Genomic DNA, 25,124 nt, shown 5'->3' with positions numbered 1-25,124 from the left:
ACACATGGTACATCATAATTAAGGGGGTCAGGGGTCATCTTGAGGAATTAACCAAAACACAACTCTGGGAGATGATTGGTGTTGAGGAATTTGTGCAGATATTCATGAAAGCCATTTTGACATTACTTTATGTTCCAAAAGTATACCTTGGTGGCCATGTGGTCTTCCTGATGAGAGCTGTATTGTATTATGTCCATTGAGTGAATCCTACTTTAGAGACATCACTGCTATGTGTTGGACTTAACTGCATGACAACCACAGGTAGCAATGGCTTTGGGTGAAATAAATGAAAAAAAGAAAATATGACTGTTAAACAAATATGAAATTGCTCAGATTTTGAGCTAACAAACATCACAAGGACACACGAACACACACAAGGACAGACGAAGAGACGAACTGACGGACGGAGAGACGGGAGGACGGGAGGGATGGAGGTAGGAGGTCAAATCACAGAAGGAGAGGAAATTGGTGTTAAAAAGAGAAAGGATAGAAACAGAGTGAGAGAGAGAGAGGAATGGAGGGGGGGAATGGCAAAGAGGAACCATGCGTGGTTCACCTTCAATCTGTCTAAAGGCCACGGCCTGCCCTGTGGGGCGAGAACCCGAGTGCGTCCACTCTGGGCTGAACAACGGGTGCTCATAGTACTCCTCGTCGGAGTGGTAGGGGTCGTCCTCGGGCACGGAAACTGAGATGGAGGGGGCGAGGAACTTGCACCTCTCCCGAGAATTTTGGAAGCGGCGGAGAGGGCCCGCCTCCTCCTCATCCCCTACATCTACAAACAAGACAGACACAAGGAGAAGAACTGCAGGGAAATCTGGACACACGGACTGAAAGAGAGAGCGAAGAGAAAGGAAAAGATAGAAAAGAAGGAAAAGGAAGAAGTAAACAAAAACAAATGGAGACGCGCCAAAGAATGTCCATCTTAAAGGTGATCTGACATAATATTGAGTCTTCCAATCTAGAGGTTTGGCAATTTCGGTTCTTTACATATTTCAATAAGGACTTTTTCAAACAAAAAAATCAACAACTTTCATAGTTAGATAAAAATATTTCGACGCCAGTCAACCGCACCATTGCTTTGTGTATTAATTTTTTTTAAACTTTTTGGCATCTGTTGATATGCAGAATTAAATTATGTAGAAAATATAAGTAAAACATATCATGGAAGCATAGTATAGTAAAGCATAGTATCTTATATTGAAATGTTTAAGTAGGGCCATTGCAGCACTTTATGATCGTTATCTTTTTTTTTTTTTCTGGCTTAGATCCCCAGTTGGAAGTTATTGCTGTGAGACGATAGGAGGTCACACTAAATCAGTAGTTCAACTGGGGCCAGTGGGAAATGATAAATGATTGCCATGTTCTTTACTAGATAAATTCTAAAGTTACTTCTTTTTTCCCCCCCAAAATCTTTTCTATTGAGTTCTTTGCAGATGTGGCAAAGTCATCATATCAAATGCAGAGCATGGCAGGGTGTCCGTGACATGGTCACAAGGGAAAATAATAATAATAATAATAATAATAATAATAATAATAATAATAATAATAATAATTATTATAATAATAATAATAATAACAATAAAAATAAAAATAAAAATAAATATGTTGACTTAAAAAATAAAATAAAATGAGATTAAGCATATTGTTAAGTAAAAATAAAATATATATTAGTATTAGTAGTAGGTCAAGTTACTTCTTAAGATGGACATTTTTTGCAGTTAGAAGGGAGATAAAGATTGAGGAGGAAAAAAATGACGACAACAAAAAAGACAAATTTAAAATAGGTAACAAAAACAGAAAGAGTCACCAGGGAGGGGAATGCGAGAAGAAGACGAAGCTTGATTGTGAGCAAGAGAAACATAACACACGGGACATTGACAAGGAGACAGTGACGAGCAACTCAAAGGTGACAAAGCTTTGGGGGCAGCCAAACTCTGGGACAAACAAGATTAGTATATTGCATCATTCGAGGAAGATAACAATACAAACTGCTTCACGTATGGATGACTAATAAAAGACGTACAACACAGACACTTATAACAACAGTTATAATACTAATACAGCAGTAGTAACACAATCAGTAACGTGTGTTTTGCCAATGCCACTACATGAACAAACCTCCATACCTATACAAATCTCACAGACATCTCATCCTCTTTCAAGAACAAGGAGAAAACCTATGTGTAGTTTAAAAAGTCATATTTAAAAGAACAACATCTCTAAGGTCATGAGACGACTGAGCCTTTAGGTACCAAGACCACAAATACAACAACACCCAAATAACTAAACCTCTTTTCCACTCAATCTGGTCAAGAACACACAACACTGTCACCTTCTGTAGAAACCTGACCTAAATCCGACCTTAATTCTTATACTGTACACGAAACACAATGTTATCACAACTGACCATCTGTATTTGGTGCTTTATGGCTGACCCATCTACAGACTCTCCTCATTACATTGCAGCCAGACTGCAGACTGTGCAGACATGAAGACAAAGGCCAAGCATGAAGCAGATTGAACATTTAGTTATACTGTACAACCATTTGTTGCAGGCAGCAGCACCTACAACTACAATTTAGAAGTCAAAGATAAAGGAACAAACTGTATCACAATTGTAAGAGGCAAAATTGAAAAGCAAAGAAAAGCAAATTCCGTTATAAATTTAAGGTATACAGTGGAAACCGTTTATAGTCGTCATGGTTACAGTGATCAACCGCTTATATGGATCAAAAAGCTTGAGACAGAATCAATTCACTTATAGTAATCCAGTAGTTTGCTTACAGTGCTCATTTTGGGTCTTTTCATACATGACAGCATAATGGAAAAAAAATAAAAAATTACGTTAGCCTAACGTTAATTCAACTTTTGTTTTGTTTTTTACTTTACTCCCTTGATACTTTGTCTCGCGGACCGACTGCTTTCCAGCTGGCTACCTGAGGCTGGCGCAGCGTGCACATTAAAATCATGATGTCAAAAAGAAAGTAATTTCCTCTGAATCAAAAACAAATGTGCACGGGGAAAAGCACCTGTGGTTCGAAGCCGCCCTCATCAAGTGGATTGATAATGCCTGGTCACATAATGCCCCCAAAGTGAAACTCTGCAGATCCTCCAACGGCTCAGCGCCTCTGCAGTGGCGGCAGCACATGCAGACGAATGGTGCCCGCCTCCCTCCATGTTGCTACCGACAGGAGACGAGCCTCGGCAAATTACGCCGTTCGTCTGCAAAGCCTCACCCCAAGAGAGCCCTTGGTGAGGGTTTATAGTTATCCGCTTATAGTGATCAATTTGAACCGGACAGACGTGATCACTATAAGCGGTTTCCACTGTACATATATATTTAAAAAAATTAAGGTAACATTTTTATCGTCATTTATGAGCATTGCATTTATAGTCTTGTAATGGATAGCTAACACACACACACACACACACACACAAACACACACACGCACACACACTTAGCTATATGCAAATATGCCTTATTTGAGACTGGATGATCAGCTAGGCTAACTAGTTTACCGAGATGATTCAGTTCATCTAGACTGCATTTCTACAGTTCGTAGTGGCTTCATCATATTAGTTCATTTTTACGCCTTATTTTCGTTCCTAGGTTTCAGTCTTTGGCTTTGGGCAGCTATGTCTTCGAGTAACGCTAGTAGAGCTAAAACTCCTATCTGTAGCCACAGCCACATACAAAATAAAAACCACACATACAAAAAAGACTGACGGGACAATCACAAGAAAACACCACGATTAGACATGCATAACAAAAGAGATAATTCAACCAAAAAGACGAACAACAACAACAAGTTGGAGGTTTTACCTAAATTGGCTGTCATATTAGTGTGTGGGAAGACGAGGTGTGGATGTTAGAAAGGGAAATGGAAGAAGAGGATGATAAAACAAGAGTGCACTTGTTGTAACAAGGTGGTCATGCAAGTGAGCGCTTCTTTCTTTTGGAGAAAAATGGCGATGACGATGAAGATACAAATTGTATCTCTTCCAGGTGTAACGATGAGGAGGAAGCAGGATTTAAGAAGAAATGTATGTCTGAAAAAATGGAGAACATGTTCCTGCTTTTAGCAACTCTGGTGTGTACAGGTTTCCTGAACGGGTACCAATGTGTGGTTTTTGCCCCCTGTATGTGGGGCATGTCCAGAGAGGGGGCGGTTAAAGTAGCCCCAGAGCCAACCAACATCAGTACGGCAATGTGGTTGCGACCACTCCAGGGCTTCAGTCAGGGAAAAGAAGGAAACCACAATCTCCTCCATTAGAGACATACTCTTATAAAACACTTATCATATTCTTGGCCTACCTTGTTCCAGAGGACTAAAGTGCTCCGCAGCAGGTGAGGGGGGAGGAGAGGGAGGCAGATTTGTGGTGTCTTCAACTATAAACGGAGATAGAGGAAGAGGAAGAAACAGTATAATATAAATCACATATTGTAAAGGATTTTGAGCATCTGCGGCCGTTCACTAGGCTAGACCAACACTGAAGAAACCGTATTATCATCAAAAGCTGAAGAAGAAGGAGGACAACTCAACCTCTGCAACCCCGTCATGCTGGCCATCAGCTGCCAGTGAATTAAATTGCAAACATTGTCGGATGGTCAGTTTAAAACTGATGCAGCAGAACCAGAGATATCATCTTCTTCCTTGTCAAAACCTGTGACCTACATTACCCACAATGCTACTCGGTCACCGACAGTTTAGTCAAAGTTTCGGGTGTGTTATGTCTGTAGGTAATGAAGCCTTGAGCCGGCTACAGGGGTCTGGTAACTCCACATTCATGATTATTTTTATTTTCATCTTGTAGTCTTCAGCCACAGGCAAAGCTGACTTAAGTGACATCACTTGAGGCAATTTATCTGATTGCATGCAGATCCTTCTGGAGCCACAAAGGCTTAAAAGGGCTGTACGACACATATGATACAGGGGTTACCAATCAATATATTGCAATACTAAGCAAGGGGATATATGGCAATTTTTAAAAACTGTCATAGTAAAAAGAACATACCGCCATATGCATAAAATCTGAGTAAAACATTTTCATTTACATGTGACATACTCTTCTCCCTGCAACACATCTTGTATGCACTACTTGCAATACGGTGGTGTTTTCAAGTTTACAATGCTCAGCAATATTGCTGCTGCCCTGCTCACCCAGACACCCTGTTGTAACACTCTCTGCAAACCACAGTTGGAGGTTTTAGGTCTATGGGTCCACATGGGGATGGGGATTATTATCATCTCCTCTGTGCTGAGCTTGGTGTATGCTTACCGGGAATGATTGTTTACTTTGTAAATATGCTGTCTTTCCATGATAAAAAAGGGGGAAAAAAACGTTTTGAATGACAGACCTGGCTTGTGTGTGTGTGATATGTTGTCTCATCATGTAGTTTGACTAGCGTCTTGACTTAGAGGTGCTCTATAGGATATCCAGAGCATTAACATAGCAGCAAACAACTATTTTTCTATGTAAAGATATAGAAGAGTAATGTCTACCTGAGCAGAGAATGAAGTCTCTCTTTGTGTGTTGCTTTGTTGACATAGCCAGGCTGGCCATGCATACTTTTAGTCAGCGACATTCAACTGTGACTCTTTTTCGATATACCGAACTGACAGAACAGAGCACACTAAGAAAAAAGGAGCTGGGATTGATTGACTGATTGAAGAAGTCTGTGCTCCAGTTTTTTGGGTGAGTGAAATTCTAACTTATATTTTTATTTATCTATATGTTAGCAATGGCACCGGTTTCTTTCCACTGTTAGCGCTGTTGTTAACTGCGAGCCGCCGGCTCAGCCATCGCCATGTTGAGAGCCGCGCAGAGGCATCAGAAATGCTCCCAATCTCGCATTTAGCACCCTTTAACATTAAAGGTGTAATATTTAAGTAGCAAAATGAATGGGTGTTGCGGTTAGGCTCCAGCACCCTCTGACAGTTGGATGAAAGAAAGCTGCGTTCTGTAAGCGTGCGTGTTAAGTATGTGTGAGTGTTTGGCTTACCTGATGGCAGCCTTTGAGTCTCCTGCTCTCCTTTCAGCACCGCCACTGCCTCTGCTGTCACTTCCTGCACGATCCGTGCTGACACTTGCTCTGAACACAGACAAAAGTATATATAAACAGCATATTTAAAAGTTTAAGGAATTCATTTTGGTTTAAATCCCCATACTGGCAGGAAAAAAATGATGCAGCAAATCCCAAGCTGCTCCAGTTCATCAGGGCACTGTGGTTTTTACTGGACAGCTTCCAGGTTTCAATCTGTGAAATAACTGTGTGAGAATGTGAAGCAGGATGTTTCCTTATCCGAAGCGAGGGTCAAAAAGGACAGAACTTGTGATTTATGATACTCGGTTATACAGTATGAATAAAATTGTCTTCAGGACAGTATGCAGCTCAGTCAAAATTCATGGGATATATCATCTAAAACCTGAAAACAATCTCATCTTCCGTCCCTTTCATTTTACTGTATTTTGAATCATGTCATCAAACCCTGTGATGAAAGCCAGTGTGAGGGAGCTGAAATTGTTACCATAACTGCAGGGATTCTAGGGCTGCTGGTGAAGGCTCAGAGTGTCGCTATGGAAACCCAGCATCCCTAAACAAGTGCAGACTAAAAATGAAACCTGAATTGTTTAGCTACTGCCAGGCAATACTTTAATGCATACTAAAACCATCCAATCTGGGCTGAATCCAACTGTATCAGCATTTTTTCAAGATTTTGTTACAGACAAAATGCATGGAGAGTATGACATGCAACAAAGGTCCCTGGACCGAAACAGAGATAAAGTGTGCTGTTTGATGCTGGTGAATATGTTCAGCCTGTTTGAGTGACGGCAGTGGACTGTGAGCAGCCAGACTGCAGATTCAATTTTCCTTCTTCCTCTTTTATCTACTCAAGGTGACACTGAAATGCAATTTCCGCTTGCAGATAGTTAACATTCATAAAATTCAATACTGAATTCAGTCTTTTGCAAGACAATGTGAGTAAAATGAGATTTACACTCTTCATTACAACACTAGTGTCAACATTTGGATAGAAGCTGTCAACACTGACTGGCTGTCTGACACTGGTGGGCAGCGGGAGCTGAATGAGGATAGTACAGTAGGAAAAGCCTCAAACTGACACCTAACAAGAGCAAAGAGAAGGTGAATTTCAAAGAAAGAGAAAGCGTTTAAGGGATGGTTTGGGTGTTTTGAAGTGGGGTTGTATGAAGGACTTATCCATAGTCAGTGTATTACCTACAGTAGATGACGGTTGGCACACGCCCAGTTTGGAGAAACAGACCAGAGCTACCGCATGGAAGCAAAGCAATGTACTGCTGTGGACGGGGCCGGCAGCAAAATGTATTTTAGCCACCTAAAATGATCAATATCAGTTTAAGCGTAGGATATATTTAGAATATTTTTGCCAGTTTACCTTGCCGTGAGACAGCTATACAGTCTATGTTAAAGACGGGGAATTGAAACTGTATCCTATGCTCTCGCCAAAGCAACCAGACTCCATTGATGAAAACAGTCATTTTACTTCGCAGAACATGGGGGTTGCTGGTCTACCGCTGCCTCGATTGATTAGTTTGTTTGTGTTATTGTGTGATTTTGGTTAGTTCGGATTCACCACAAAATTACAGTTTTTTTTAATGGAATCTGGTGGCTTTGGCGAGAGCATATACAGTAGATACAACGGCTTCAGTTCCCCGTCGGAAAGGGCTGTCTGACGGCAAGGTAAAGCAGTGAAAATATTCTACATACAGTGTACACTTAAACTGATATCGATTTTCTTAGGTGAGCCTTTCTTTTAGGTAACTAAAATAAGTTTTGCTGGCAGCCCCGTCTACAGCAGCACATTGCTTTGCTTCTGTGCGGTAACTCCAGTCTGATGTACGCATGTGTTTTCATGTAGAAACATTACTTTTTCATCAATGTTGCCCCAACAGGGACACCATATCAAACTGGTCTACAGTTTCTACATTTAAGCTTACATCTGTCTGTATCTATCAGTTTAAATATTGCATGCAGAGGGAACTGTAGAGTTCTAACCAAACCAACCCTCATTTGCATATTAGCAGTGGTTATGTGGGATTGGGTGGCAGTGTGATGCTTTTACTGCTGCTGTTTCAGGACCTTTTTCTATTCGGTATTCGCCCACACATCAACACAAACAAGCTGGCAGGCATACACACACATGCAATTACGCACACACATATACACACTTCTTCTTCCGGGAACACTTAACACAGCCCACTCACCAACTCAAAGCAGCCATTTCCCATTTTCAATAGCGAAGTGCAATATACATGTACCACCTATTCATTGCTTCCAGGCAAAAACCCTTTCTTCCAAATCTGGAAAACAGAGCTGAGAGGTGTCAATGTCAAACGCAATCGATGGTTGTGACATCAAATAACTAAAAACAGCCCCTATAGCTTAGACTTGGGGTCAAATAACGGTCCAGATTTATGTGAACAGTTCCATTTTCTGAGCGAGACAGCATTTCCAAATTGGGTGCCTGTGCCTGAGGACTAACAAAATGTTATCAATCTGTTAGTACTGGACAGATTCCTAAACCCTGGGAATTACTTTTTTTTTTAAAACGAATGCATGGCACAAAAATCACAATATGCTCTGGTTGTGTCCAAGGCAAGTCTCAAAATATCTCAAAGCAAGACGTAAACACTCAAAGAAGCTATTCTAAAACTACCATAGAATAGGGGAAGCAAAGCAAAATGATGCAGTTGAAATAAGTCACGACATTTCTGACCAGCTGCCGGTGAGGAGGGACAGCATTGGGGTGGTGAACAAGGAAAGGTTCAGCTATCCAGTAAGTGCACACTTACGTAACCAAGGACAATTGTGATGCTTAGTGGTGGAGTGTAAAATGGAGGATAAGGAGAAATGACCTGATGAAAAATATGTGGCTAGTGTACTAATCCTGACTCATCATGTTCTAAAAAGGGCATTTTCTCTTTGTCCAAGTTTTCTATTTTTAAAATCATGCTTTTTATTGTAAATTGAAAAACACTACTATTCAAAAACAAAAGAGAGAAATAAATGGTAATAATAATAAAATATAAATAAATAAAAATGATAATAAATTAAATTTCTAAATGTATGAATAAAAGTAAATAAATAATAATGTTAATAATAAATAAATAATAAAAGAATAAAAGTAATCTGAATCCCATAAGGATTTTAAGCAATGTTTTTGTAATTTAAAATATTTTTCCATCTGTATCAGCCTTCATTTCACGTTCAGTATTTGAGTGTCGGTAACATTCAAGAAATGCAGCCTTTGCTGCATTAAGTTCTTCACAAATTAGGCTAATCTATTGTAATAATATACAGCACATATTCAAGTTTAAAACTGATGAAAGTAATGTTTTAAAAAGTCTTGAAATGCAAAAAAAAAAAGAGAGAAAATCCTAACTGGGCAACTCCTTGTTATTCTTAAGAGGCTTCATGCATATGCCTCGGGAGAGTAAAAATAAAATGCAGTCTCTCTTCCAGACACACACTTAAAGCGAGAAATTTGAAAGCAACATCGAGAGTTCAATGAGGCATCATGGATTTTTAGTCTTCCTAACAAATCCAGAGAAATGCATATTCACAACACTGTAAAAAATGACCTTGTCACGTCCACAAAGCTGGCTGGCAGTGATGACAACTAGCCCGGTCTGGTTGTCTCAGCATTTCTCTGACAGAGTGATGTCAAATGACAGAGCAGCCTGCCTCTCATTGGCTTTGACAGGAGAATAACCCACATGCACAAATAGCTGCTTCAATATACAGAAAGGTTGCGCCTTATCTGCGAATCTACATCCATAATCAACAGTAACAGCGTACATACACACAGACACACTCTCCCAATGAAGTAAAAAGCGTGTATTACCTGTATGACAGGCAGACTGAAGCTGAGGACGCTCCCTCTCTGAGCAGAGACTACGACTGGAAGCCCCGAGTCAACAGCCAGCCAGCCAGACACACACACACATTCACACACACAGCAGGACTGAGAGGGCACGGAGAGAGCAGGAGTGCCGTTTGGTATACCAGCCGGCGCCCAAAATGTGTAAAGCAAGTGGTTGCCATAGCAACAGACCGGTGGGCCACTGATTTGGGTCCCAATGTAATTCAGATGCCAGGAACATGCCGTAGTTATTCCATCCTCTCTGTCTGCAGCCTCCAGCACAGGAAATGATGGCTGAACATTCACACCAATATTTTCTTTATACATGACGGGAATCGGAGTGAATCTAACTAACTCGATTTTTTGCCTACTGAAACAAAAATATAATTTCTTAAAAAAAACATTTTGCATTTATTTTTTTCTAATACAAACACATTAAATCACGAACTGAGTAGGGCTGTCAAAATTGGCCAAAAATGGCTTTCAAATATTTGTTCTAAACCCCCCCCCCCCAAAAAAAAACTTAGGTTTGAATTATTCGAATATCTATTCTTGCGCATTCTGACCGTGACACCGCATCCTAACTGGACGCAAGCGACGCAGCATTGTGCAGCACGCCGTTTTGAGCTTAACATTTGTTGGACACCCTGTTTCTATTTATTCCTATTGCTCGTTATGAAAGCGCCGCAATGGACGAGGAGAGGCTGAATGGTGAAGTTGAAATACACTTCTATCTTCCCTGTATATACAACATCTATTATATCTTTCTCCATCTTGAAAGAAAAATCCCTCCTCTGTTGCTCTTCCTGAGGATTCTTCATTCATTTTTTGTGTAGTATTTCTTTATCCAAATTGAGTCTTAGAATAGAGGGTGTCGTATATGACAGATTGTTAAACCCTCTGAGGCAACGTTGTGATTCCAGATATCCTCAAACTTTGGATTTGTCCCTTTTTGTTTGCGTCCACACCAGAGCTTCATTTGGTCAAATCTCCTCTACGCTGCAGCCAAACATACTGATTCAGGCTGATGAGATGGAGGGACTTTAACAACAGAAAATCATGTCCAGGCTTCTTGACAGTGTGCCCAGTTACTTGCGTCAGCTCAACGACATAGACATCAGTCAATGCAATATCCCTAATATAACACAAAGGCCTTCCTTGATGTATGCAAGCCAACCACTCTCCAGGATAAGCTTAACAGCCCTTTGCATTCTTTCTATTTCTGTTAACTCAGTTCTGTTTTCTTTCTGTCTCCCTCTCTCCATCTCTCTTTCTCTTGACCACTTCCAGCATGGCTGACTGGCTTTTTCTACTTTGTCTCAAAGTAAAGTCAAGAGGGCAATTTTGTGCTTCAATAATTCTTGTTGTGTCTGAAGAGCTTTTCACAGGGAGAGAGAGGGCACACTGAGTGCCAGCATCAGCCTTTCTGTCACCCATCCTGCCCCACTGCTAATGTATAGTACAGTATGCTGACACGACGCTCTGCAGACAAACACAGCTTTGGTGACACAGCTGGTGAGAAGATGTGTTATTACAGATTACTGTCTGTAATCTTTAATAATGATCAGTGATATGTAATATGTAATATATTACTGTCTGTAAAAGCTGGACTCGAGGAAGCGTTTGTCTTCATGTGTGAGGCAACTCATTGATTTTATCCATATTATATTGCAGTGCATCATTATTACCCATTATTTTAGAATTATGTTACTACTAATAGTGGACACATTTGTTGGTAATCATCTTACTTGATTTCATGATCATGATCTGTGAGGGATGGCACATTTGTCGCAGGCTGGAAAACAATTTCAGTGAACAAGCTCTTGAGACAATTTGAAAGGATTTATATCAACTCAGGTCCATTTGCTGATGAGGACCATGAGATGGGAGTGAAAGCACACATCTACATCTAAATGCTGGGCTAAAGCTTGCCGTAGATCCCTGGCTTCCACCTCTCAGAGAATAAAGTACTGTTTTCTTGTTGATATCAGTTTCAAGCCATTACTTTGAAGTTGGAAGGAGGCTGTTTACAGCTTTCATATCTTTGATACGTGCTAATAATGACCCAGAGGAACACATGAGGTCCTTGGCGGTTGCTAATTATGTCGGACCACTGATTTAAAAAGCAGCCTCTCATTTCTCTTAGAGAGCAATGCATTGAAGCAATGTCATGACAGCTCTTGACATAAAAAGTGTGTCATCTTTAACAAGGGGTGGTCCGGATAATTAGCAGGTTATTTACTAGATGTGTGTTTAAGGCAAAAGTTGCTTGATTTCACCAACAGGAATTGACCAGATTACATTTGTTGTTGGTTTTGTCCTACTGGATTCAGTGGGGTGAAAAAAAAAATGTTGATATGCAAAGAGGTTGAAATATTTTAGGCTCCTGTAGAAGCTGCTGTTGCCATGGGAATGTTTTCTGCACCCGCAAACGGCTAGTGAGGGTAAAAGCTTTCTCCTATCTTATGAAAATATTTCACTGAAATGTGTTTCTGAAAAACATTTGAGACAAGAAATAAGCCATGCATTTGCTGAATCCGTCTTCATTTTAGATCGACAACAGTTATTTCTCCGAGGCGGCGAGTCGCCATTCGCAATGATTTATTTTCATTTTTATTTTACATTCAAAAAGTGAGCGGTCACTGTTGAGCTTTATGAAACATAATAAACAATAAATATATTTAATATACAGTAAATAATATTAAGGATAAAAAGGCTTTCAGAGTTTGTTTTGTTACTGTTCTGTGCCACAACGGAGTCTGTGCAGACTCAGAAATAGCTGTTGACATTTACAGGTTTGATAAAAGGGTCTACCCACACATTCTGTTTACTGGAAAACTTGTTGACGCGTCTGTGGTGACAGTAGGCCAACAGAAACAAAATACATTAACAAGTAGGACGGTAAATGTGAAAAAGCATTGGTCACAGATTTTTTTCAACATTGTCTTTGTTGAAATATAATTGGTTGTTATTCACGGTCCAAAAAAATCGAAATGGAAAAAAAGATAATCATTTTGATTCAAAGTAATTTCTGAATAGCAGGTTTTGTTCCACAGTTTCAAATCAGCCTGATTTGAGTGTTGTCTTGAGTCAAGGGTCCTTATGTGATTATTATATAATGAATTATAATGAAAGTGTTGAGAAGAGTTAGATCACTCTGACTCATCTCAACACTTTCAATTAGAAAATTTGATCAAGACTGAATGATACTTAATAATTAAAGACGGGCGTTGAGGGCATAAAAATGGTCAAATGCCAATGAGCAGATTTACTCAAAAATACTGTTATCAGCCTTCAAAACTGGTGTCACTTAAGCCCTAATAATGGGGAGATGGGAGGTTAATTGGGCTCTTGTCATTGCGTGCTTCAGTAAATGGTCTTGTCTGCGGTAAGCTGCAGGCGAAAAAGAACAAAAGCCCTGGCAAAGTAAATTGTAGGGGAGCCGTTTCTATGGTTACACCACCGGTACATTATTGTTCTCCAGGGTGTGAGTGAGTGAGGGTGGGGTGGGGGGGTCTAAGGGGGTAGAGAGACAGATTTTATGTGTTAATTATAGCACCGTTATTAACAGTATGTGATTCTAGTGAGGACTCGGAGTGCTGCAAACCCACGCACAAGAAGAGACAGGACACACAAACACATCACTATCTAGCACACATACACACCTAAAATCATCACATAATAACACACAAACACTGTCAAAAGTCGTAGACAAAGCTTACACATGCAAACACACTTTTTAACACACACAAGCATGCATATGCAAACACACACACAAATAAACCCTACAATGCACGGAAGGATGACGCAGACATACTCTCATATGGACTTTAGCAAACTGTCAGCACTGCTTTCAAAGGGAACAAGACGAGCTGATCTGATTTGCCATGATTGACACCAACTACAGTTCAACTACATAAACACATAACTCACTGACGAAACACTTTTCTGTGTCATTATTGTGGCTCTCTAAGGGTGCCCAGGTGGTCGAGGGTTTTAGGGAAGCAACCATAAACCACAATGTGCCCGGTCTGAGTCCTGCTGAGAACCTTCGTTGCATGTCGTTTCATATCTTTAGCAGAATAAAGGCATAAAATGTCCCCCCCATAAATTGTCTTTGTCGGTCAAAGTTATGAGATGCCCTGTCAAAATTATGCAATAGCGTCTCACTGCAGAGCTTCAGCCTCGGGCACCTCCGGTGCTGGGACCCATCCCCGCCGCCAGGAGGACCCATGGTGGAAAATCACGTTTATTGCAATTCCTCCAAGCTCTTGACTGGAAAGAGTGCGACGAAGGAGGTGGGCCCAAGCCTTGAGCTCTGCTGCTAGACCATTCTCAAATTATTACTTTTTAAGTCAAAATTCAGACTCATAATTGGGGCCTCATCTATTTTACTGTTGCTTCCTAGGCTTCCATAGGATCTCTATACAATTTACAGTAAATCCTTTTTCCCCAACACAACCAACCTTTACTATACCTGTGCAAATTTGCATTAAGTTGTTCCTCAATGCAATAAGCCCACTGACCCCATCACATCCTCTTATCTGAGCAATCCATAAATGCAAGTAGATGCCAGGTGAGCCTCTGATGACATGTAAAAATCTGAATATTATAAATGTGTCTTACCTGCAGTTATAGCGGGGGCACCAGTGAGCTCCCCATTGAAGCCATTCTCCCTGGCGGAGTAGGGGCCCGTAGCCATGGGGGGCTGGCAGGTCCTGTAGGCGGAGGAAGAGAAGCCATTGGCTCCATGGGTGCCAGTGGGCTCCTGTCCCCCTGATGGGTCCCACTGGGGGGCACCGTCTTCTGGCTGTCGACTGTCTGCCATGCTGGTGCTAGCTAGCAGCAGGGGAGGGTGGGCAAGGGGTGGGGTCTCTCCTTCTGGCTGACCGACATGAAAGGGGTGAAGGAGGGAAGAGAGAAGGCAAGGCATGGTCAAAACTCGGCATGTCAGTGTTATTAACTGCGACGTTAGCAATGTTTCATAAAGGAGAATGAACAGTGTGCAGACCAGAGGACACGGTGCATCAGTCACATTCACAAATCTCTTTTTGTCAGTCATAATCCCTGCTGCAGCTTCACTGTCAACAATTCTGAAAGGGCGTGTGCGCTTGTGTGTGTGTGTGTGTGTGTGTGTGTGTGTGTAGGTGGTTGTGTGAAATACTGTCCTTGGGTGTTAGCGAGCAAGTGACAGCCACTGGATTAAACCCTATTGATTTGTGTGTATATAATGACTCATATAGCCAGTGGCCCAGGTGGAAATCACAACTGGCTGGAAATGAACAGAGCAGACCTTGGGTTTGTGTGACTCACGTTGGGTTGAAGGGTTGTAAGGTGGGAGCTGTTCAATCTGGCAAGATCCAGTTGCAGCATTGGGAAAAAAGATTGAATCACGTAGCCTTTGCGACGCAATTTAACCTAATAATTAGAGGTGTTCCGATACTGCCCAAAATTCAGTGTCGGGTATCGAGGAGTAAGCCAGTCTATGCACAGATCCGATACCATCATTTATTAACCTAGAAAAAAATCAACTTGTTTAACTGGAAATCAATTCTTCGCTGCTCCAGAACAGTAGCCTTCACTGTGCTGCCGCCCTGGATGTATCATGGCTGCCACTGCAACTACTGTTTTAGAGCAGCGAAGAAGAACTGACTGCAGGTAATTTGTCATGTGACGATAGCATCTATTCGATAGCAAATAGATAGAATAGAATATGAAAATAGAATAGAAATTATTTTGTTTTACTTTTTTAGGCCACGTTTTATTGGCATCCAGTAGTCGCTTTCAGTCCAAAATGGTGGAATTGTAGCTCTGCTGCAGGGCGCTAATGTTGCAATTAACGAACAATTGACTTTCACTTCTTGGCAATATATGTTCTTTGGTAAAGGTAGTCAGAGGGAGGAAAATGTCAGCCATTTGGCAATATTTCACAGTGGAAAATCCAACAAGTAAAACGGTAATATGTACAGTATTTAAGGCTTCTGTTTCGAGGGGTGTTGCCAATTTCAACACCAGCAATCTTATTTTATAAACATTTGAAAATTCATCACGTGAAAGAGCACAACGAATTCACCAAGGCAGAGGGGGGACAAAAAGGCCGACCCGCAGCAGCAAACGTTGGAAACAACATACCAACGATGAGATAAATTCCAGAAAGATAGCCCAAAAGCAGCGAAGATATTATATTTCATCATGCTGGTATCAGATCGGTAATCGGTATCGGCCGATACCGCAAGTTCCGGTATAGGTACCAGGAAGGAAAAAATGGTATCCGACATCTCTACTGATAATCTAACAGCAAATATTCCAAAAACAACACTTCAACACACTAGGAAAGGAAGAAGGGTATTGTGAGGTCTACAACAAGTATTTCCAGTTTTGACCAGAACCTTACATGAATATGAAATCCCGTGCCGAGAGCAGATGATTGATCAGAACAGCATGGAGAGGAGATCAAGCAGAAATAAAAGGGGGGAATATTGATCAACCCACATAATCACCTGAGGCAGGAACAGGCAGTAAGATTCAATGATCTCTTGGAGGACATTGGGCAGAAGGTGGGGGAAACAGATGAATGGGTTTGATGTAGCGTAAGATCAATACACAAGGTTGTGTACGTGCTTAACTCAGGCCCTGCTCCTCTTCTGTGGACAATTGAGTTAGCTGGATGTCTGTTGACCATTTTGATTATATCGTATTTGGTATTTATCCTACGTTGTTCCACTTTCTTCCAAGATGTTGACATTGATATCAGCCCATAATGCTTATTTGAAGCAGTATTGGCCTTCAAACAATCAAATTAATGTGTCCTTGGTGTGAAAGGATGGAGGAAACAAAGGGTCGAGAGAGAAAATGACAACTGTGATAAGTTGGGAATGGTTTAAAAAGCAGTGCATCATTTTTGCAGGAGGGTTGTGGCCGGTGGTACTTCAAGCATTCGCTGAGCCGCCTGTGTAGTTGTGCATAAGGGGATGTGTGAAGGAGCAATTTGTCATTTAACTCTGCAGTCCACAGAGACTAAGAGACTGAAGGGAAGTCTGCTGGAGAAAACAGGAGTCAATAACTGCAGCCTGGATCCACGGTACTGCTACAGTGAGCACTAGTCACTGCTTTCACAATGCACTCAATACTACTGCTCACTGTCTGCACACTAAGAGAAAGAAATAGAATAGAGTACACTAAAATAGAAAAGAATAGGATACCATGAATGTCTGTTCCAAATTTCACTTAGTTGTTTTATTTTAAAAGTATAACAACACTCTTTTATATAATTAATAGTGGTAGATACCAACCAGTTTACAATCAATACAAAAATATGACATTTGGAACATGTCAGGTGATTTCAGCGAAGGACTACATGAGCTCAGCTGACAGGTCTGTGGGGTTACATTACATAAAAAAGATTGAAAACCTCTGGAATAGAATAGAACAATGATTGAGCGCAGATGAACAGAATAGCATTAAACGGAGAGAAAGAATAGAGCAGAACTGAGTAGAATATGTGACGGCTGTAAGCCCCCTTGCAGCCTAAATGGATCAGAGTCAGGAGTCAATGGAGCTTTGCATGACTCAGCTCAGAAGGGAACATCAGTGTGAATGAAGCCTCTACAGAGACTCCACAGCACACAGCACTGCACGGTCTCCTCATAAAATGCTCGCTGCTGTCTCTGTCCAAAAGCCACAGCGGTATATTTTGCATCGTCCCCTTAACTGTCACCGTCCCTTCTGTTGCTTGTCCCGCCACTGTGTCCCTGCTCGAGCCTCCATTGAAGAGCACTCTCAATATTAACAGAGTCATAAAATACAGAGATGAGACTGCTGTCCTAATGCTATGTCGCACTGCTGTCTGTCTGAGGATGAAGGTCACTTTGAGCTCTGTGGCTGATTTCCAGACCCAATAAGATCATCCTGACTGGTGGCCATGGGCTCAGGATGTCAGCGGTGGTCCATGAAGGGGCGGGGGGGGAGTGTGGCCTGGCTTCCCGGAGGCCCGCTGTGTGCAGCCGTGTTTAGTCTGTATGTTTGTGGGCAAGGATGAGCTGTGCGTGTGTGAATGAAACAGCACCACCTTACGGGTTAAAGCCTGAAAGAAGACAACTGGAGCCATTACCAAGCATTGTGCAGACTCAGCCTGCTGGGTTAAGAGATTAGAGAGGCATTAGGCAACATTATCATGTGAAACTACGCCTTATTCATCAGCCTGCAACACAAACTGGGGCTGCAATGCAGTACAGTGTCTCATCCCTACTAATTAACATGCCATGCATTTGCTCTATATCCCAAAAAATACTGGTTTCGGGCGCAATGTAACAATGTGAGTATGACAAGTGTGTAGCGAGGAGATAAGTGCAGAGGGTTGATAACACAGAGAAGAGAAGAGGAAACTAAAAAAGAAGGGTCTTGTCAAGATCATTTTAGAAAAGAAATGATGGAGACGAGCAAAGAGCAGAAAATTGTAGATCACAGGATACCAGACAATATTGTCCAGATAATATACAGTACTGTCCTCAAGGCATTGTGTCCAGTGAGATGGCGATATGATAAAGTTAGACGTTGAGCGTCTCAGAAGACAGCAGGTCTGTTGCACTTGGCAAAAAGCCTGAAGGCACTTAGCCAGAGGGATGGCTGGTGCTCATGTGCTCCCTCTCTGTGTGGAGTTCATTAGTGAGCTGAGGCCGGACACTGCTGCTACTGGACATTTTGGATAGTGACATAACTCATTAAGGTATTACAGTAGTGTAATTAGCATTTAGATTTTAGCTACAGATCTAAATGTACTGCTCTGTACTTATAATAATAATAATAACACTAATTGGTCGTGATGCCAAGCATGCTTATATTAGAAAAATGATACTTTCTCTCAGAGGATTTTTTCAGCTACTTGCATTTTCTCCTGTAAAATGTGTTTTCAACCGAAGCTAATCAAAGTGGTTGCTAAGCAACATGTGCGTATGTATGAATGCGAACAGTGATTATTGGTTCACATTTGTTTCACTGTGCACACTAATAATTCATAAACTAAAGCAGTGTATGCCTCTAGAGTCTCAGGCTGCCACGTACTGCCTGAAACTGTTACACGTCCTGAAAGTGTTACGAGTGCACAGTAGGCTGAGTGTAAAGGTTCAACATCTCTGCTCCTTTTCACCTACACCTGCATACTGGCATATTGATCATTTCCAAGAATGATCAGGATTTTTGGGGCCGATCACCGATCGTCGGAAGCAATATCGGCCAGGCTGATCACGGCGTCTATTTGAAGCAATTTCTCCGCACCAGTCATCAAGCGATTCTGCTCCTCCGCTCTTTGTATGTGTGTGTTGGCTTGTGTCGCTCTCTGTTTAGACACAACTAACAAATATGTGGCGAGCTCTGCGGCGCCTGGCTCAGTGTATGTGAGTGTGTGTGTGTGTGTTAATTAAAGAGAAAGCAGGCAAATGAGTATTGAAAACGATTCAATTCAGAATCGATGGGTCATCTGTTTGGCTCTTCTGATTGGACTTTATAGAGACCACCGATCAAAGTAGAACGAAAATCGTCTGATATGGATCGGTGGCTGATCGATCGGGGCAGCCTTAGTGACAAGCTGCATTATCCAACACATGGTCGCTGCGAGTTCATAATTCAGTAAATATGTTGCATTTTTTACCCTTATGCAAGGCTCTACTGCAGTATTACTGGAAAAAAAGTTTGCATCAGAAAACCTGAAAAGCCTTGTACAGATGCTGCAGGGGGCAATTTCACTGTGTCCTCAGAATAGACCACTCAGGATACATTTCCTCCACCGACTGTCTGGCTAAAAACTGTGGCTCAGGAGGCTGAATGAATAAACCACAGACATACATGAAATCATACATTTTAAATTCTTCGATTTATGAGTTTTTCTTAGATTTTTATTTTGAGAAAAAGGCAAATCCTTACGAAGGTAAACATATATTTTCAATTTTTCAGTCATTTTTTTCTTTAAAAGCTTGATTTATGAAAGGAAAGGTGAAAGAGCATCATGATGACTTCCTGAAATCTGCACATTAAAAGGCCTTTACACACCGGGGCCGTGACGAATAAACAACACGAAAACGCAAAATAGTCACCTGCGAATATTATATGTCTAGGGCTTTTATTGTGAAAGGTAAGAACGGAAGGAGTGGATCTAGTATGAGCTGCCTGTCAAGGTTGAAAGGAGTAATACAATTTGTGTTCTTGGTTCAGATTATGGAGCCTCTATGTTGTTGATTTATAATCTTTATAAATATATGAGCTGCTCTAATGGAGCAGTTGGGGGTTTACTGCCTTGCTGAAGGGAACCTTGAGCAATTGTCAAGGGAGGGAAAAGTGAATCTATGTATTTTCCCAAAGAGGCACAATCCGTAGAAAATAACTGATGTCCAGTCAACAGAGAAGATATACTGTACTGGTAGGTAGCGTCCAAACAGAGCACACAGACTCCACACTGCCATTCCCATGGCCTCAAAATAGCAGGTGGGCTTTCTGGCTGAAACATAAAAATAGTCCATTAAGAGACAGACTGCAACATTTAAAATTTTGATTTGGTGCTTAAATGCACTTGTCACTCGTCACATAGCAGGAAGAGCTTGGTGAAGTACAATTGCATGTTTTTTCAAAGGCTAAAAGTTTCTATTCTTCCCCACCGTTGCTTCTACAGTACCAGCCCACTATCAAAGGTCAAAATACCTCTTAAGCCACAAAGCCAGATAAAATGTTACAATAACAAGACATTTTAAACCTGAATTTGTTATATAAAAGCCAATAGCACCAGAAATAAGTGTATTGTTGCTAAAATATGAGAGGCTGATGTGTTTTGTTAGTTTATATGGAAGTTACAGCTCTTTGACTAAACACAGTGTTTATCTGTTAATTGTGTCGTAGCATTACGGTTTTGTATTGTTTGGGAGTTTTCATAGACTAACATGAATTATCTAAGCTTAACAAATTATCAAGCAAGAGCTGGCAGATATCAGTGGATTGAAGGCTAATTACAGGCTGCTCCTACAGAGCATCTTCTTCACAACAAATAGCAATTAGTTTTCTGAAGATCAACTTGTCAGCTGTAAAAATTCTCCTGTTTATTTTCATTAGTTTCAAGACAGTTTTTCTCCTGTCAATTCAAGCATGTATCACAATGTGTGTCCGTCTTAAAGAGATGAAGCAGGACTGATAAACTGTCTGTGAACACATCAGCCATAAAAATTCTGCCCAGACAAGGTAATCACCGAGCTAATTAAGTAGCCCATTTGTCATTTCCATGGCTCTTATCTGCGTCTTCTTCTTCTTCTCGTCTTTTGTCTGACTTCTTAGCTTTCACCTATAAATCTTCCTCCCACCTGTTATTCTTTCTTCCCTCTTCACCTTCCTCCACCTCCTCCCGTCACTGTTCCTCCTCCTACTCACTCCTCCTCCTCCCTCTCCTCCTCCTCCACCTCTCATCAGGCTTCATCCTTCGCTTCGCTCTGCTCTCTCCCTCCTCATCTCCCTCCTACGATCTGAGCACTTTCACACACGCCACCATCTCACTGTGTGTGTGTGTGTGTGAGTGTATGTGTGTGCATGTGTGTGAGTCACACAGATGCTGCATTGCAGGGCTCTCCTCTCAGGGCCGTCTCACTGCAGGAGCCAGAGAGCGGGAGAGGAGCTTAGGGATGCAAGACATAGTTCCTCTAAGTGTGTGTGTGTGTGTGCAGGTTGCATATGTGTGAGGTTGCATGTTTGTAGATGTGCAGGGATAGGCATGCAGATATTTGAAAGAGATTGACATGCATATGCGTGTTTAAAGGAACAATTTTGGGAAAAGCGTTTTTTTGCTTTCTTGACGAGAGTTAGATGAGAAGATTGATACCCCTTCATGTCTGTATGGTAAATATGTAGCTAGAGCCAGCAGCTGGGAGGCTTAGCTTAGTATAAAGTAGAGGTGGGAAAAAAAAAAAATCGATTCACCTATGCATCACAATTATTCTTTTTATTTTATTATTTTCAATGCCAGAATCAATATATTTGCTTCATTTGAGTCTATGTGGAGGTAGAAGGAAGTTACAGCTTTTATTGTCTGAGTAACGTGACCTCATATCCGCTCCGTATCCGTCAACCAAAACAAACCGCAGCCGACCGCAGCGAGCCGAAACGAGAAAGTAGAAAACGGAGGAAGGTACGCGTGGATACGACCTGAACCCTCACATTTTAAATCCAAAGTGGTATGGAAGTATGGAAACACTTTGGGTTTCACACATTACCAGGAAAAGCAGAGCTAGACATCACTGCTTAAGCTGCATGCTAACTCTGTCATGGACAGAAAACGTTATCGTATCACGGTAACAGCCAGCCGTCACTCTCATCTCCGTGGTCAAATCAGCCGACGCTACTAGTGATAAAAAATTCGGTAAATCCTAATATCGAATTACAATACTTGTAGAGTCTCAATACTTCAAAATCACAATACATATCGAATCGGCACATAAGTATCATGATAGTATTGAATCGTGAGATAGGTGAATCGTCCCAGCTCTAGTATAAAGACTGGAAATGTGCAAAAAAACAAAGTGCAAAAACTTTTTAAAGGTAAAATAGTATGGCACATTGTCATTTTTGTATGTGTTAAGAGATTAAGATTAATACATGAGAGTGGTAGCAATCGTCTCATCTAAGTCTCGTCAAGAAAGCGAATAAACATGTTCCCCCAAAAGGTCAAACTATTCCTTTAACTGTTTCAGGCCATATTCTACATTTCTATCATGTACGAAAGCGTATTTTAAACCCTGAGGCTGGTTTTACTGGAGCAGGAGAAACTGGACTATCTTGTGAATAACTGAGCCAAAGTAGTTCAGGGTCAGGTAATTTTATCCACAACAGCTGGATAAAATTCCTCCATAAAAAGATCCTTGTATGTACAGGCTATCTGCAACATTATTTCTTTGTCAGGATATTTTTTTAAAAAGTAGAGATTATATTACCAAATAGGGTTAGATTGATATATCAAAATCATCATGTCAGTGCATATTTTTCACTCAACATCTTTACGTGTGTCCTTTTCTAAAACCTGAAATGGAACTCATCTCATGCATGCGTTAAGATGCTGTTTAAAGAAGCCCTTATTAGGGCAGCTTTCAGAGGAGAGGTGTAGCGGAGGTGTACTGTAAATGCGGCTTCAAAGGCTTTTCATCTAAGAAATATGCACACTTGTGATTTTTTGGCATGAAAGTAAAAAGATGTTGAACAGCATAAAATAATGCCTCTTAGCAGCTTCAATCTAGGAATTATGTTATTAGTACTGGATGGGCCTTTAAAAGCCTGTAACCCAAGTACTGATAGAAAAGGAGAGGGTACAACACAGAAAAACACCAGTTGCTTCCTGTTTAAATGACCTACAGTATATGTACGTTTTCACAAAAAGAGAATTATTATAGTTGTGTGAATAATGAGTGCTATCCTTTAGAAGCAATATTGTGACCTTGTCATAGCAAAGTCAAGGTGGTTGGTTGTACGTACAAAGTAACTGACTTTGACACTAGAGAGACTGAGGTTTGCATCCTGTCTCACACCTCTTCCTAACATACAACGAGCGAACTCTGGTGAATGGAGCTCGAAAAATTGTCCAGATATACTACAAGCAATGTCACTCTCTTCTACATAGAGAGAAAGCGATGTTGATTTATGTCAGTTATTGTCAGCGTAGATTTTGATCAATGAAAATAGGTTGGAGGTGCGCGAAACTTCACATAAATAAAGCCAGGGCGAGCGCTATTTCAAACAAACGACACTTCACTCAGCCTATTTGCTAACGCACGGAGCAGGTTAGGACATCGTCATTGGGGAAAAACAGAAACAATCTGATGTTCACTCATTCATATCGGTTACGAAGAGGAGTGATACCTACAGTTGGTTTCTTTTTACCATGACCCTATTCTGGGGAGGAAGGGGGATTTGTTCCATTCGTAAGCTTACAAATTGAACACAAATGACCCCTTAAATTATAACATGCGTCACATTGTCCATGACAGTGACTAAGGCAAAGTAGCAGTACAGGTTTTGGTGCTGTGAATAGACATCCATTAGCGAACACTGCCCCCTTGTGGATAAGCTCAGATGAAGACGCGGAAGACGGAACCGCGACACGAGATCGTGGGTCTTTCTGTCGCAGTTTCGGTCTCCGTTTCAGAACCGTCACAACCCTACACATTATTTTTCTCATTCTCCATTCTCGCTGTTGTTCTCTCACACACACACTCAATCTACACCTATGTCCAGGTCCCTACTAAATATGGTCTTAATATGCAATGTGCAATTGTTGTATCTCATTTCTTCTCAATTAGCAAATATTGGAAGATGTTATTTACAGAAAAAAATGTTATGTAAATCAGTCAGAAAATCGAATCTCTTCTTCAGGACTACTTTTCTAACATGTTCTAACCCTAATGTGCTGCTTCTGTCCAGTCTATTCAGTCTATTCTATCATGTTTCTGTCCAGTCTTGGAAATTAATACATAATGATTTTGCATGAAAATAATAGGAAGGAAAACCAGAAACTGACCCTCATACATTCACGCATACACAGACGATGGCAGGCACGCATAAAAACACTTTTATCCACCATCCATCACCGACCTCACTACCTGGAACTCTGTCTTTGTACAAGTGCAGAAAACAAAGAGAAGCCATGAAAGCGTGACTGCCTTTCAGCAGGCCTTGGTGCTGATCGTCTCACTAAAGCAGCTCTTCTCTTCCCACTCAGTACCCACTTCCCACTCACAGCTCCTAGCAGCCTGCACTCACATGTACATCCACCCACACAGCCATTTCATCTGCGGAGGTAACAGGCATTCTTTCCGTCTCTCTCTTTCTCTTGTTGCAAATGTTTCTTTTTCTCTCTCTGACAGGTATTCACCACATCTCAAATGTTTAGAATAAATGAATGTGGTTCTGATCAGGCTTACAATAATACTGTATGAGTTTTTGGCAGGTTTTGGCATCATTCGCTCGTGCGTGGCGAGCCGTCACAGGTGCACTACAATGCTTTATTTCTCTGTGGTGAAATCAGGACTACATTCATGTCCTTCTTATTTTTTTAAATAAGAGTATTTTCCACATTTTAGTTTCAAATGGTCATTAGGGCTGCACAATTTTGAAAATATCTAATTGCGATTATTTTGAGTGATATTGCAATTACAATATGAGAGGGAATGATCATTTTTACATCATTATTCTCATTTTCAT

The 25,124-nt window shown here is 41.1% G+C and overlaps 1 protein-coding gene and 1 long non-coding RNA gene across 2 annotated transcripts in view; one reads left to right on the top strand and one right to left on the bottom strand.

Annotated features, from left to right (window-relative positions):
* Positions 1-25,124, bottom strand: part of map2 (microtubule-associated protein 2) — a 98,307-nt gene that overhangs the window by 27,256 nt on the left and 45,927 nt on the right. The window contains exons 4-7 of the mRNA XM_037790016.1: positions 14,532-14,790; positions 6,005-6,094; positions 4,316-4,390; positions 557-772 (exon numbers count right to left, since the gene is read on the bottom strand). Of these exons, the coding sequence (XP_037645944.1) occupies positions 557-772; positions 4,316-4,390; positions 6,005-6,094; positions 14,532-14,733 (583 nt within the window). The 5' untranslated portion in view covers positions 14,734-14,790. The remainder of the gene's footprint in view (positions 1-556; positions 773-4,315; positions 4,391-6,004; positions 6,095-14,531; positions 14,791-25,124) is intronic.
* LOC119500330 lies at positions 767-24,998 on the top strand. Its single transcript, XR_005209603.1, has 3 exons — positions 767-1,210; positions 21,812-21,815; positions 24,987-24,998. It is a non-coding gene; the product is annotated as an uncharacterized LOC119500330 (long non-coding RNA).

Source organism: Sebastes umbrosus, chromosome 13 (genome assembly GCF_015220745.1).
Source record: "Sebastes umbrosus isolate fSebUmb1 chromosome 13, fSebUmb1.pri, whole genome shotgun sequence".
NCBI lineage: Eukaryota > Metazoa > Chordata > Actinopteri > Perciformes > Sebastidae > Sebastes > Sebastes umbrosus.
The sequence above is the reverse complement of the archived record's forward strand: the minus strand, read 5'-3'. Positions and strand labels throughout refer to the sequence as shown.